This window comes from Globicephala melas, chromosome 1 (assembly GCF_963455315.2).
Source record: "Globicephala melas chromosome 1, mGloMel1.2, whole genome shotgun sequence".
NCBI classification, from domain to species: Eukaryota; Metazoa; Chordata; class Mammalia; order Artiodactyla; family Delphinidae; genus Globicephala; species Globicephala melas.
This window is the reverse complement of record NC_083314.1, coordinates 54,362,141-54,376,494: the sequence shown is the minus strand read 5'-3', so window position 1 is coordinate 54,376,494 and position 14,354 is coordinate 54,362,141. Positions and strand designations below refer to the sequence as shown.

Below are 14,354 nucleotides of genomic sequence, written 5' to 3'. Positions count from 1 at the left end.
AGGTGAACTGTTTCAACTGGTCACCTAAAACCGAAATTTGTCATCTCTACTGCGGGCCATATAGATGTAGGCTTTATAATGCTTATCTAGAGGCATAGGAGACTGTCCAGTTTGGTATCCAGCTCATGGTTGCTTGGCCCTGTTAGTGAAAAACCATTCCAATACTGTGTCCTTATATTGCCTTGGAAGCTGGTACGTCATCATACTGGTTGCATCACCACAACTAAGTGAAGTTGCAGGGTAGATGCCCCCATTACCTAGAGAAGGAACGGAGGCTCAGAGAGGTTGAGTGCTTTGCCTCAACGTGTATGGAGAGTAGTAGTGGAGGCAAGACTAGCACCCAGATCGCTGGCTTGCAGATGAGGGCTCTTTCCTCAACAGCACGCTGGGTATCCGTAGTGGCAAACCTAGCTTGTTCCCTTGCGGATTGCTGGACAGCAACGGTCTTTCCCCTTTCCAGAAAAAATCTCACCTTGCGGCTTCCATCGGTGGATTTGTAGGTCAAGATGTAATTCTCAGTCTCTGCTCTGGGAGGCTGCCAGGAGATCAGGGCACTTTGTCTGGTGACTTCACTTGCTGTCAGATTGGCAGGGGCGTCCAGGACTGAAGAGAGGAGAAAATGCCAGTAGTGCCTGCCCGTCTGTCTCCTTTTTCTTTGATTCCAGGCACGTAGATCAGTCTGTCTACCTGTGTGGTCTCTGGGCTGCTCACATGCTAACCCCAGTTCTAGCTTGGACAGGAGCCTAAAGGGCACTCCTGGGTCAAAAGGTAATCGTCGTGTCATGATCGTTCCTGCAGCTATTCCCCCTTCCCTCACCTGACCCTCCGGGCCTAGATGTGATATCTTCCGATCTGACCCTCTAGGTCTGACATCATGACCTTGTTAAACCTGCATGTCTGTGAGTTCACTCTTGAACATACAACATTCCCACATCTATACCTTTGTCTACTGTTCTCCTGGCCATGACCGTACCCAGCAACTCCCTCCCCAATATTAAGCTCTTTAATATCTATCAGATTTTTCCGGGCCAGATGCATTCTCAGTACTGGCCTCTGTTGGCCTGGTTGTACTGCTGTCAGCCAGACCCAGGAAGAGAGCTGCAACTCACTTTCACTGGCATTTGGGCAGCAGTTAACTAAAATAAGGATAGCTCACAGCTGCATTGTCCAAAACCTATAGACTATAATCTAGTTGAGCACATGGAAACTGATCATTTTCAGGATCAATAAAAGCCTCTCAGGATACTAGATAGGTAGCGGACCATGTACTCACGGGTAGAGAAGTTGGTGCTGATCGTGCCACTGGTGAGAGGCCCACTGGCGGCATACATAGTGACGGTATAGTGGGTCCTAGGAAGCAGGTCAACAAGCTGGAATTCCTCACGGTCTCCATCAACCAGGATGGTCTCTCCAGCAACTGAAATCAGATGGTTATGGATAAGGAATGAATAAGGCTCTTCAACTTAGGAAAGACCTATCAAATCCAAAGGCATTTCATAAAGATGCAATATTAGAGAATTTTGGAAAAAATCTTTTCGAGGTTATTGAGCTTAGCATTTTATTCCATACAAAGCTCCCCTCTCTTCTTGTTTTGCATCTTAATTGAGAAATTATTTGGAGGCCAAATTGTCTTTTGTATAACTTCTACTCGGGTCTCTGGAGTTACAAGGATAAACCAAATCCTTTGTCTACCTGACCTCTTCCTGCCCCCCACCCTTCCTAGTCAAGTCTTCTCTCTTCTAGACTGAGAAAATTCAGCCCCCAGTCCCCATTATATGTATGTGATGATTCTAAAACTGTCACAATCCTGGCTACCTTTCTCTATACGAGTAGCAGTCTATCAGTGTCCCTGCTGAAATACAAAACTCAGAAGAGAATTGAAAACAATCATTGAGATTGTTTCATTACAATACATTGTAACGTCAGTACATTGTCAGTTTTCATTGTACTGACAATGAAAGAAACAGGGTCAGTCTCTGCTTCTATTTGTGCCAATTATGTATATTAATCCATAGGTTTTGAGACAGTCATGGGATATTGTTATCATATGCTGAGATGATTATTCATCAGAGATCTTGTTTGTAAGCCACTCCCCAGCCTTACCTTGTGTAGTTGGTTTTAGTTGATTTTTTGCACCCATGGGAAGAGCTTTGCATTCATTTCTACTGCATTTTGCCTTGTTGACTGAGTTTTGGGCCACTGTTTCAGTTTATTAAAATATATGTGAATTTGGCTTCTATTGATCACAGTTTTGTCTTTTGGAAGAGCTCACATAATGGCTCTATTTCTTTAATATCTTCCTTTGCATATGCTGCCAACCGTCAGCTCCCCGGCCGCATCAACTACAACACTTCCTCAAACTCCCCACTCTCTCCCTCCATACAGGGTACTGTTTTTCTTGGAACGCCCCTTCTTCTCCTATTCTCTTTGTCTTTAACTTTATCTAAGATCTGCCTTCTTTCTTCCCCTCAACACCTTCACCCCAAATCACAGTGGCCCATCAGAGGTGGCACACTGGTGTTCTGTGCTTGCCCAAATCATGACACTGCCCACGTTGGGTTGTAACTCTTTACTTGTCTGCATCATCACCAGAAGTGAGTTCTGCAAAGACAAGAACTCATATTTGGTCTCTGAATCATTATAGCCTTAGAGAGTGCATGGCACATGGGAGGGCAGCAAAAGTAGTTGTTGAATGAATGGAAATTAATGGCTATGATGGAGCTCTGTGCTTCGTATCTGTGAGCAGGTGAATATGACTGCCTTAGGGGAATAATGGAGATAGTGTTGAAACTAAGGCTTAAAGGATGGGTTTACTAGGCAGATAAGTAGGGAGAGCATTTCCTGGTAGAGGCAAGAGCATGTGCACGGTGGTTTGAGAAGGCAGGTGAGAATTAAGAAATTCAGGGTCATAACGTGCAAGGAGGAGTGGTAGGGATTGAAGCGGCTTTTGCGTGCACACAGGGAGGTTAGGATGTATCCATAGTAATGATATTCATTCTCTGAGGAGGGTCAATCATTCAATCAGCTATGTAACTCCAAATGTGGTCCACCATGTATTTTTCCATCTAAGTGGTAAGTGGATCTTTTTAATGCCTTGCTGAGATACTAATGTGCTCTCACACTTGCCAATTAAAAAAAAGGACATAAAGTGGTTTTGGTGAAACTCATACTTAGTGAACCTGTGCTGGTATGTAGTAATCACTGATTCCCTTCCAGCTTATTTAATAGTCTGTTTTGGTTTTTACTTCCCCAAGCTTTGAAAATCAGTTTACTTTTCAGCTGACAGAATTGACTTAATCTGTCATTTTTGAAAATTAAGACATCTGCCTGCCTTCTCTCTTCTGGTATCTTTGTTCTCTGGATTCCTGCCTATAACCCACAATATTCTGTGAGCACATGTATAATTTAGGCAGGGAAATAATTTTCCTTGGCTTCGGAACTTGAATTACTCAACGTTATTTTGCTTTGTGCTTCTCTGTTCAACTTCAAATAGTGTTAATGTGAACAAGTAAGGTGAAGAAGACGTTGCAACTCAAGATTTCATGTTGGCTCAACCTTTTGGGATGGATATGAGTAGAGAAGATCAAAGCAACAGAAGAGCTTAGTAGTTCTGAATCCTTTGTCACCTGTTACCACGGCTGGTCCTTTAGTGTTTTGTTCGCTCTTTAAATATCTAGAAAAGTCAGCTTTCTCGCCTGCAGCATTTTGGGGCAAGTTCTGAGTTTTGTCTTCCAAGTGCTGTTTCTGTTTTTGTTTTCCTCTTGGTTACATACCCTTCTTATACCTTTTAGATTCGGCTTTCTCAATTCTCATAGTTGATAAAGTTCACAGAGTTTGGGGGCTACCTTGAGGGCTTTATGGTGAAATTAAAGCAGGAAAATTCCAGTTTTCTCTCAGATGGATAAAATGTTTTGGTTTTTTTTACTTTCACACTAGCCTTCAGCCCCAATCCCCGCCGTTCCCCCCTGATGCCTAGAACCGCAGACACCCACCTGCAAAGTGTGTGAGAACAATGACGTAGTTCTCCACTTCACTCACTGGTGCCTTCCACTGCAGCAGAGCTTCTGTTGGAGTGATGTTGGTAGCAGTCAGATCCACAGGATTGTCCATGGCTGAAACAGTACAGGAAAATATCAGGTAAAGGTAAGAGGAACTGCAGGATGGAAGAGCAGAGAACCGTCTCCTATAGTTTCACCCAGGATACATGTCTGCTGCTGCACTATACAAAATAATGAAGTGAGTGAGGACCTCTTTCCTTTCTCCCCTTCTGATTCCATTAGCCCCTTCCCCTTCTCCCATTCCTCCTTCCTCTCAAGCACCCCATGTTCCCCTGATTGCCCTCAGATCTTCCTTTTTAATTCATTCATTAACTTCTTATGTGCAGAGGGCTGTCAGGTGTTACGGGGCTGTCCAAGGTATGGATGTTGTGTTTTAGATATTTAAACCTAGATGGAGAAACTAAGAACATGCTATAGAAACTATTATATTTCTAGTTAATGAGCTAATATGCTTCCCAGGCTCTTTGTTCTTTGATAAATACAAGGGGCATGCCTTGTGGAACAGTCTCTGTTGATGAACGTCAGGAAGTATGGTGGGAGTTCCATGAAGTCAGGGAGTAACCCCAGCACCTGGGACTTAGAAGTTACTCAGTAAATACTTGTGGAATGAAGAATGGGACTCAGGTTGCCTTTAAAGTCAGATCTGATTACTGAATTCTTGCTTTGCTACTTACGAGGCTGACTCTGTACTGAGTCCTGGGGATCCTTTTTGTGGCATAGAAAGTCAAGGGACTTCGTCCAGGCTTAAAGCCAGGAGTGCCTGTTGAGGAACAGAGGTTGCTCATCATAGCACCATGTTCTTATTCTCACTTGCCTATGCTCCATGCATTTGTTTCCTTACTGTGCCTCCCTTCCATAAAGTTGGGATTTATCTTAGAAATGCAGGTTATTACAGTAGTTTAGGCATCAGCTCACCCTACGTGTCATGGAATTTACTTTTGGGGACCAAGATATGCTGTTGATCTGGTCCTGTTCTGTGACTAAAGGTTCTTATCTCTTGTCTATGTCTTTTATTTCAAAGAAACAACCATAAAGTGTGTTTACAATTTTAACATCTGAATTGTATCCACAATCTGTGCCTTGAACAAGGTCTTCGAATGCAACCTTATTGAAAAGAAACAAAGAAGAAAAGTCTTATGAGACTACAATTAGCTTGACCTCTCTGAGATTGACCGTGAGACTCCGAGGAGTACTCATTGCCAAAAGTTATAAAATCATAGACATCATATTAAAACAACAAAATAAAACATTTCTGTGAGTAATCTGGTTATTGGGAGTTGCCAAAATAGCTCTGCCTAAACTTGAAGGAGGACAGTTTGGGTTGGTGCACTACTGAATACCTGCGTTAGAGAGACTTGCTTATGACCAAGAACCCAAGGAATGAGTTTTTGACCTGAATTGTTGTTCTCCTTTACTTGCGGGGTAGGAGGCTCTTGAAGTCCATTTTATTGTTCTCACTGAGAAAAATCCTAATTTCTTTAACATGATTTCTAAGACTTTGAGGAAAGTATGGGGAATGGGGAGGGGCTTATTTTTACTCATTGGAGATCACTTCAGGTCAATATCAGTTGATACTTTAATGGTCATAGGTAACTTGATAGAAAGGGTAAGATTAAACCAAAAACATGGCTGCATTATCTGTAGTCATAGGCATGGAAGGAGATTAGGGAAGATTAGAACATCCTGTGGTATCTTTAAATGAATAATTTTTTGAGTTTCTGAAGGAATGTTTCTTTGGCCATGGCCATAGGGATGTTCTTTCTGGGCTAGTGAGTGTATCTACAGAAGCAGTGAGAAATTCCAAGTTGCCCTCGTTCAGAAAATACGATTCTCTGAGGGAAGTAAGCAGCCTCAGGAAATCCAGGTGTTCTCCTCATGAGGCAAGCTGGATGTTTTCCTGTGTGCTACAGGAACGATAGCCTCATGGAGAGTTAGGTCTGGGGTTGCAACAGGAAACTTTGGCTGTTCCCTCTTGTGTCTTCTACAGCAAATCTTTCCTAGTTTTGCATGATGGGCTGGCTGAGGGGTCAGAGAAGGAGAGCAGGGGAGCTGCTGCCAGAGCCCTGTCCTCTGGCCCATCATTTTTCTACAGAAAAGCGCCTCCTTCCTCCTCCCTGGAGCATAAAGCAAGAAAAAGTGCAGCTACTTGGTGGTTTCTGGTCACATAGGATGAGGAGTTTCATGACCCCAAGGGTCATTACTGGAATAACAGCCCCCTTTTGTTTTTTTCTCTAAGGTAAAGTTGCCTTGTCTGAGTCTTTTTAACAATTAGACGGGATGAATCAGATGTCCGTTCTGGAATTCATTCTGTCATGAGTCTTTGGAAGGTTCCTTTTCATACTGGAAGTTCCATGAAAATGTCTGACCTAAACCAGTAAGACTCTTAGAAGGTGTCTTTCTAAACTGCTGGTGTTACAGAGGAGGTCAAAGGGGAGAACATTGCAAATTGTTTTACATAACAATGTGAGTCAGGGGAGCACCCAGGAGAGGAGCCTGGGATCCCAGGATCAGTGTCCTCTGCATTAGCCGGGACAGCTTCACTCTTTCCCTCTTTTGTTGGTTGCAGGTCCTCAGCCAGGGTCCTGACTTGGCCCACCATAGGGAGACATGCCCACCTGTGTGCACAAGAGTGCAGATCCGCTCACTCTCCTCCCTGCCCCGCACGCTGTTGAGGCTGATTTCATATTCGGTAGCTGGGTACAGCTTGCTGATGGTGAATTCTGTCACTGTGTTGGGCACCACCGAGCTGTCCAGTCGTCCCACTAAGGAAGAACAGAAGCCACAGGTCAAGTTCAGTGGATCCCGTATATACGCAGCTCATAATACAGGAGCTCCTGGTGGCACTCTTTCTTTCATGAAGCCGATATGGGTGCAAGGCTCAGCACCCAGTTGGGGGATGGGGAAGCTGGGAATGTTGGAACTTGAAGAGACCTTGCATGCTGATCCCACCCCCTCATTATATAGGATCCCAGGAGCAAAGGGAAAAAAACCTATTTATTAGGTGGTTTTCTAACAAACTAGTCTTAAAGCAGTATAGAGGGAATGGCAGAAAAGAGTGGTCCATGCAGCCCAGAGAAAGGGTAGTCTGGAAAATTATCCCACCCCCTCACTGGAAGTGATTGTACCCTCTACTTCATTAACAATTCCACATGGCACCAGCAAGAACTGTTAGGATGCAGGTGAGGTCTGGGCCAACTTCTTCTGACTCCTAACTTGGCTGGAGTGGCCATAACAGGACCACCGTCACTGTGGTTCCCTCCAGGGCTCCATCTGGCTCTGTGGTGTCTTTAGGCACCCCCTGGGGTGTTTAGCCTTGGACTTTAATTCTCTCAGAAAAGTGCATGTGACCCTGGCTCTTGGTAGACTCTTTCAGAGTTCTTTGTTTCTCGCTACACTGTCTGGATAATGACGACCGATTACCATGGTTCACTCTACTGGTGAAGGGCCTGCTTTTTGAGTGAATGTAATCAAGCCTTTTGTGGGAGGAGCTGGTGAGTTCTGGATTCCTTGGCTGCTCCTCATCAACCCATTCGGATGCAGCATGCTGCAGAGAGGAAGGAAATTGCAGGCAGGAGGGTGATATCCCTTGGGATACGCTAGTTCTCCCATAACAGTCGTCATCCAGCTCCAAATCCCATTCATCTTTGAGAAACCAAGAAACCTTATTACCTTGTGTTGGCCGATATGATACTCGGTAGTAATCAAAAGACGCAACAGGAGGGCTCCAGGAGACCATAACTGAGTCCTTGGTCACATTGCTGATTGTGATGTCTTTGGGGGGATCAATTCCTACAAGGCCCGGGTGGTTATGGGAAAAAGACAGGAAGCAAAGTGTGAAAAACAAATTCCTATTTTTCCTAATGGTGTCCCAGAGGCAGACAAGACCTTACTTTATACTAGGGCAACCTTAAAACCATGATCAGGCTGAAGTCTCTCTTGAAACCTCATAGGAGTGGCCAGTGTCATGCTCCTGGAGAATATTTTAACAACATGAAGTCAAATTGTCAAGGTCTGTGCCTATGCAGCAACTGTTACCTATATGTAGGCCAACTGGGAAATTTCCTTTAAGTTTGTATGTTTTATTTTGAACTGGGAGTAATGGTCATTCTCTCTGGAGCAGCTTCTCTTGGACAAACCCAACTCTCTCTCTATCTCTGTTAAGCAGCCGCCTTTTGTTCAATTTGGAAAAATTGCTCTTGACTGTAGAGGGATTTCAGAGCACAAGTCCAGAACAAATCCACTTCCCTAAACTGTATTTTATTTATACTATATACTTTGTTTTTTTGACTACTGGAAGATTGCAGGATCAAAACCAGCTGAGTGTTTAATCCACTTGTTCAGTTTATGAATTCTTGTAAGTATGTAGGAAACCACCCAAACACACATGTCCTCACCCACATGCACTCTCATATTTGTGATTATAGATGAGAAGGATGAGATACAAGTGATCCAATTCAGCTGAGAGTACCTGTGTTTTCCAAACAACATGCAGATCACCCCATTCTCCGAGTACCAGGTCCCTGTATGGTTGCATGCTAGTCGCATATGATCCTGAGGAAGCATCATTCACATCAGTGAACTTACTGGGCCGTCAAGAGATGGCACTCCAGAATAGGAACAGATGTCTCCTCACTGTAGAAGGGTTTCCTCTGGGAGACTAGCTCTCTCCAGGGCTTTCTCCTAAGTTGGTAGTGGGAAGACATCTGGACCAATGCATTGAAGGCCTGGCCTCCTCAAGACATTGAGTCCATCCTACCTTCTAAATGGAAGTTTCCCATCTTATACATTTTGTGCGGCCCTGGAAGAGGTGGCTGTTTCAGAACAACTCATAGACGCTCTCTTGATAAATGAGATGGTCCCTTACTCCTTGGGTGTTTCTCCTTGTAAATTTCATTGACTTGTTGAAGGCTACTGTGGGAACCCCCCTCACCACCTGCTGTCAAGTCCTCCAGCCTCACCTGTGGTGATGGAGCCCATGATGGGCTCAGAGGTCACTGTGCCGTGGACTGCCACCAAGTTCACAATGTACTCGGTGGCTGGCTGCAGGCCCATCAGGACAGCATGCCTCTTGGTGGCATCCAGAGAGACCTCCATCGTCTCTTCCTCTTCATCCCGGGGGCTGTAGTTCAGAATGAGTCTGTCTGCTGGAGGGGATGGGTCACTCCAGGTGATGTTCACACTGGAGGAGGTCACGTGAGAAAAGTGCAAATGGGAGATGGGGCGGAAGCCTGCAAAGCAGAGGACATGGATGGTTCTGAAATCCACATGAGGTGGTGGGGCCACTGGGATAGAAGAGGCATCTGACTGAAGAGATCTCCTTTCCTTGCAGATAAGGACTACACCTTCACCTGTTGACCCAGAGCTTCCACATTCTCACTCTCCTGTCCTGTCTACTCTCCTTCCTCCAAGCCATACACTGAAAAATGAATGCCCTCAGCAGTATAAAACCAGCATTACCTCTGAGTTATTCATAATACTGATCTAGGATTTAAAACCTCTGTCCTGGAAGGAATTTAACATGATCCCATGGATCCTCAGAATGCCCACTGGTTTTGTGCAGGCAGGGAATTATGAACAGAATCAACCACTGTGTGCAGCCTATAGGAAACCAGATACAAAATTTCAGGCGTGCAGGTAGCCTTGTTCATCACCCCCTTCACCTCCAACCATTCCCTCTTGAGGTATTTATTAGTTTCTCCTCTATCTCTTCTTTCCCTACCTACATTCTTCCTTTCTCTAAAGGATGTGGGGCACTGGAAGAGTGGGTTGCCTAGATGACCTTCTCACACTAAGATCTGTTGATCCCTGAACCCAGCCGAGATTTCTGCTGTCCTGGTACCTGTGAAGGCATCCACCGTGGACTCCAAGCTCTGCTGCCGACCCCTCTCAGCTGTGATTGAAATGATGTACTCTGCCCCGGGCTCTAGATCTGTCAGTGTGTACGAGGTCCTGTCCTTGGGCACAGTGACTTCGGAGGCGATCCCAGATGATGGGGTGAATGTGATTCGGTAGTGGTCAATGGGGCCGCTGGCCTTGGTCCAGATGAGGGAGATGGAGGTTTCTGAGGAGGCTGTCACCATGAGGTCTCGAGGACTGTCCAGTTCTGTGGATCAACATAAGTGGCCTATTTTACATCAGTTCCACACGAGGGCCAGTATTTATTGGAATTGGACCCCCTGTGGATTTCTAAGCTATCAGCGGGTCTGCTGACCATGAAAATTGGCTTGTCACTGCTGACACTTATCTCACACTTTGTTAAGCACCTTTCCTTTGAAAGATGGCCGGGGGCTTGGCATATGATGAACAATCTGCAGAAAGGCATTAGTAACTCTAACACCACTGGAGTACACCCACCTCTGGGACAGAGCTGGCTGCTGACTTTTAAGCTCTCCATAATCATTTTCTCCCAGCCTTTCTCAGTAAACCAACCAGGGCAAAACAGGTACCACCATCAAGTAAGGATATGCCATTCCTGGCAACCGTAGCTACCTCTGTTCCTGGTGCCATTTTGACTGACCTGGCCGTGGTTGTGCAGGCAACAAGGTCTGAGGACTCCTGGGGACCCATGTCCATGTGGTTCTCTAGAGAGGTGGTCTATGCTGGACAGCCTTGGGACAGGGATTGGTTCAAAATCCCCAGCCCAGCCCAGGCTGCTTGTACTTAAGTTACTAAAGTGACTTTGGAATTTGCCCGGGATTTGGAAGCAAAACTGCTGGATCCAGAATAGCAAGGGTGTCAGTGGACTTCTCCATTGCCCTTAGATTGAATGGGTTGTTTCCATGCCTAGACCTTCAGCCTGTGGCTTTTCTGAGGGCTTCTGTCCTACACGGTGAGGAGTCCCACATTCTGCCTGCTGTGGGGTGATCTAGAAGGGAATATGACTTGCTACAACTCCCACTTGTTTGGGGTTTTCCACCTCCGTTCTCCACAGCTGTGGGCACCCCTTCAGACTGTGGGGGACCATGTGCAGATCTGTGGGGAGAGGGTGGGAGTCCATCCTGCACGTCAGATGTCAGAGAGTAGGCACAGGGAATCAAAAAGCTGCCGGTAGATGGTGTTCTTTGACGGATAATCATCACCCAGGGACCTGTTCACTAGGAGGCATTGCCTTCTGACCAGTCCTTGCTGGGCTAAGCTTCCACGGCCCCTCAGGCTTGCAGACTGTCCCGGTCTCCTTCCACAGCAATCTTCCTACTCACCAGTCCTGGCATTCATGGTGGCTGGTACGCTTTGCTGTGAGTTCATGATGGCGGATATTCCAATTCCATACTCAGTGCCAGGCACCAGATCTGTTGGTAGATGCAGAAACAGACATTATTCCGTGTGTGTCAGGGATGGGGAAGGCTGGATGGAGGGAAGCAAATGACCTTAGGTTCTTGTTCAGATCTTGTGTTTAATCCTTCCCGAATCCACTCCTATTTTTACCTATTAGGAAATCCCAATTTCACCACTTAGGAAATCCATACCAAGTCAACAGGACAAACTGATCAGTGCAGAGCTTCCTTCTTGCTGCTGGTCTCCTCGGGAGGGCAGTGAGGCTGCCCTTGTCAGTGACCTTCAGAACAGTGCTCTTCTGTGGAAGGTCTCCCTGAGGTAGAGTCTCAGGTTGGCTACAACTGGTGAAGGGATTTCTTGCTTACACTGTGAATCGGGGGAGTGCGTCATCGAGAAGGACTGTGTGGACATAAGCCTGTAAAGCATTTCTTGAACATTGTGGATGAAGACCAAGCTGTACCTTTTATAGACAGGGACTGAGGCCATGTGGGGACGTTTGCATCCTTTCTGGGGAGCAACTGTGGATGGACTGTCTCGCTGAGCACAGGACTGTCAGGCCTTTAATGTAGGGGCATGCAGAAGCCCTGTTGCTGTGGGCTCCCTACCAAGGGCACTCAAAGCTGTGGATTCAATGTTAGGATGACTTCTGGGGGACCCGAGGAAGCTGGAGAAAATGAAAAAAACTGCCCAACTACAGGGGGAAATTCTTTAGGGTTCAGTATAAAGGACCTAGAATTATTTGGGATGTCTCCCTACCCTCTCCCACATTCATTTTCAGATTAACTCGTTTGACTGGTATATTAATTTCCTATTTCTGTTGCAACAAATTACCACAACCCAGTGGCTCAAAACAACACACATCTATTATTTTATAGTTCAGGAGGTCTGAAGTCTGAAATGGTTCAGCAGGGCTGTGTTCCTTCTGGAGGCTCTAGGAAAGAATTTGTTTCTTCGCCTTTTGTAGCTTCTAGAGGTTGCCTGCATCCCTTGGCTTGTGTCCCCATAACCCATCTTCAAAGTCAGCGGTGTAACATTTTCAAATCTGTTTTTCTCTCTGAGCTCTGCTTCCGTGGTCCCATCTTCTCCTCCGTCTTATAAGGACCCTGGTGATTACATTGGCCCTACCTGGACAGGACAGGCTGTTCTCCCCATCTTAAGATCCTTAACCTAATTACATCTGTACTTTCCTTTTTGCCATGTAAGATGACATGGTCACACGTTCCAGGGAGTAGAATGTGGGCATCATTGGGGGCCTTTATTCAGTACCAAACCCGCATCAAACTCACCCTCATTTATTAGGACTGGAGCTGCAGGAATATGCAACAAGATCAGATTAGCACCTGTAGGGCCCCTCATTGTCTGCCTGAGTCCCTCTGGGAGGCTCTCTCTGGGGCCCTTTGTGGGCTCGACAGAACCAAGGCCGATGATCATGCTGTTCTGCATTTATATAACATTTGTTCTTTTCAAAATACCTGACTGTATTTTGACTGTTGTTTTCCTCACAACCTTGTGAGGAAAGTGGGTTGGGGATCCCTTTCACCATCTGCATTAATTTCCTGTGGCTGCCATGACAAAGGACGACAAGCTGGGTGGCTTAAAAACAACAGAAATGTATTCTCTTGCAGTTCTGCTGTCTAGAGGGCCAAAATCGAGGTGTTGGTAAGCCCGTGCTCCTTCCAAATACTCTATGGGGGGAATCTTTCCTTGCCTCTTCCTAGCTGCTGGTAGTTGCTGGCAATCCTTGGTATTTCTTGACTTACAGCTGCGTCACTCCAGGCTCTGCCTCTCCTCTGTTGGTACGTGGTGTCTTAGTCTGTTTGGGCTGCTATAGGCCAGGCAACTTAAACAATACGTATTTGTTTCCCACAGTTCTGGAGGCTGAGAAGTTCAAGATCAAGGTACCAGCAGATTTGATGTCTGTTGAGCCCCAGCTTCCTGGTTCACAGACCATCTTCTCACTGTGTTCTCATACAGCGAAAGAGCAAGAAAACTCTCTGAGGTCTCTTTTATAAGGTCACTAGTCCCATTTATGAGGGCTCTACCCTCATGACCTAGTCACCTCCCATAGGCCCCCATTTCACACTGGGAATGAGGATTACAATATATGAATTTGCGGGGAGGGACACAAACATCTAGTCCATAACACATGGCCTTCTCCCTGTGTGTCTGTGTCTTCTCCTAATCTTCTGAAGACACTGGTCACATTGTATTTAGGGCCCACCCTCATCTTAACTTGATTTCATCTGTAAAGATCCTCTTTCCGAATAAGATCACATTTACAGGTTTCAGGTGGAAATGGATATTTTTGGGGGGAGGGGGTTGGAGGTGGGGGGGGACACTATTCAAATCAGTAGTTATTTCTTTATAAAAAGAAACTATGGCAAAGAGTAAGTCTGTGACCAGCTGGAGGTGATCCCCAGGCTTCTGGCCTCAGGGTTCAGGGCTTTTAGGACTGAATGCCTTATCCTTCCCTTCATTTCATCCCCTCCCCGGAGCAGCTGTGACTTCCCCAGGAGCCCTGAGGTAATAGGAATGATTTTGACAGGAAATGCATTGAGCAACCTTTCCTTAACAGCCACTTGGATTAAGGAAGGTGAATGCTGCCTGGAAACCGGAGGGTTCTGCACTCCCTCCTCATTGTGGCTTTCAGTACAGCCTGTGCGGTGAATCCCTCGTGCTCCAGTACGGCAGAACCTTCCAGGCCTTACTGACCAGGCTCTCTGGACAGAATGTGTTAGAATCAGCCCTCTTTTTCCCTTCTCAAACCAGCTCCATTCATTTCCTAACCTTTAGTTCTTTCTTTCTCTAAAGTGTCAATACTGGTGGAGGTCAACTTTGACTTTGAGGTCTGCCGTACTTACATTAATATTCAGGCTCTGCCGCTTTCTACACGTGTAACTGATTACTTCACATCTTTGAGCTTCAGTTTCTGTAGAATGGGAAGAATAATAGTATCTATCTCAGAGGGTCATCGTGAGGATTAAGTGAACCAATGTGTGTGAAGAATGGTGCCTGGCCCGC

At 45.9% G+C, this 14,354-nt stretch overlaps 1 protein-coding gene across 2 annotated transcripts in view; it reads right to left on the bottom strand.

Moving 5' to 3' along the window:
• The window catches only part of TNR (tenascin R), a 425,980-nt gene that overhangs the window by 31,969 nt on the left and 379,657 nt on the right, over positions 1 to 14,354 (bottom strand). For both annotated transcript variants that reach the window (XR_009563440.1, XM_030875407.2), the window contains exons 10-17: positions 11,258 to 11,347; positions 9,898 to 10,161; positions 9,017 to 9,286; positions 7,728 to 7,847; positions 6,674 to 6,820; positions 3,993 to 4,112; positions 1,274 to 1,417; positions 473 to 603 (exon numbers count right to left, since the gene is read on the bottom strand). Coding sequence is in view for 1 of the 2 variants with exons in the window: in XM_030875407.2 (XP_030731267.1) it covers positions 473 to 603; positions 1,274 to 1,417; positions 3,993 to 4,112; positions 6,674 to 6,820; positions 7,728 to 7,847; positions 9,017 to 9,286; positions 9,898 to 10,161; positions 11,258 to 11,347 (1,286 nt within the window). In the remaining variant the exon portion in view is untranslated. The remainder of the gene's footprint in view (positions 1 to 472; positions 604 to 1,273; positions 1,418 to 3,992; positions 4,113 to 6,673; positions 6,821 to 7,727; positions 7,848 to 9,016; positions 9,287 to 9,897; positions 10,162 to 11,257; positions 11,348 to 14,354) is intronic.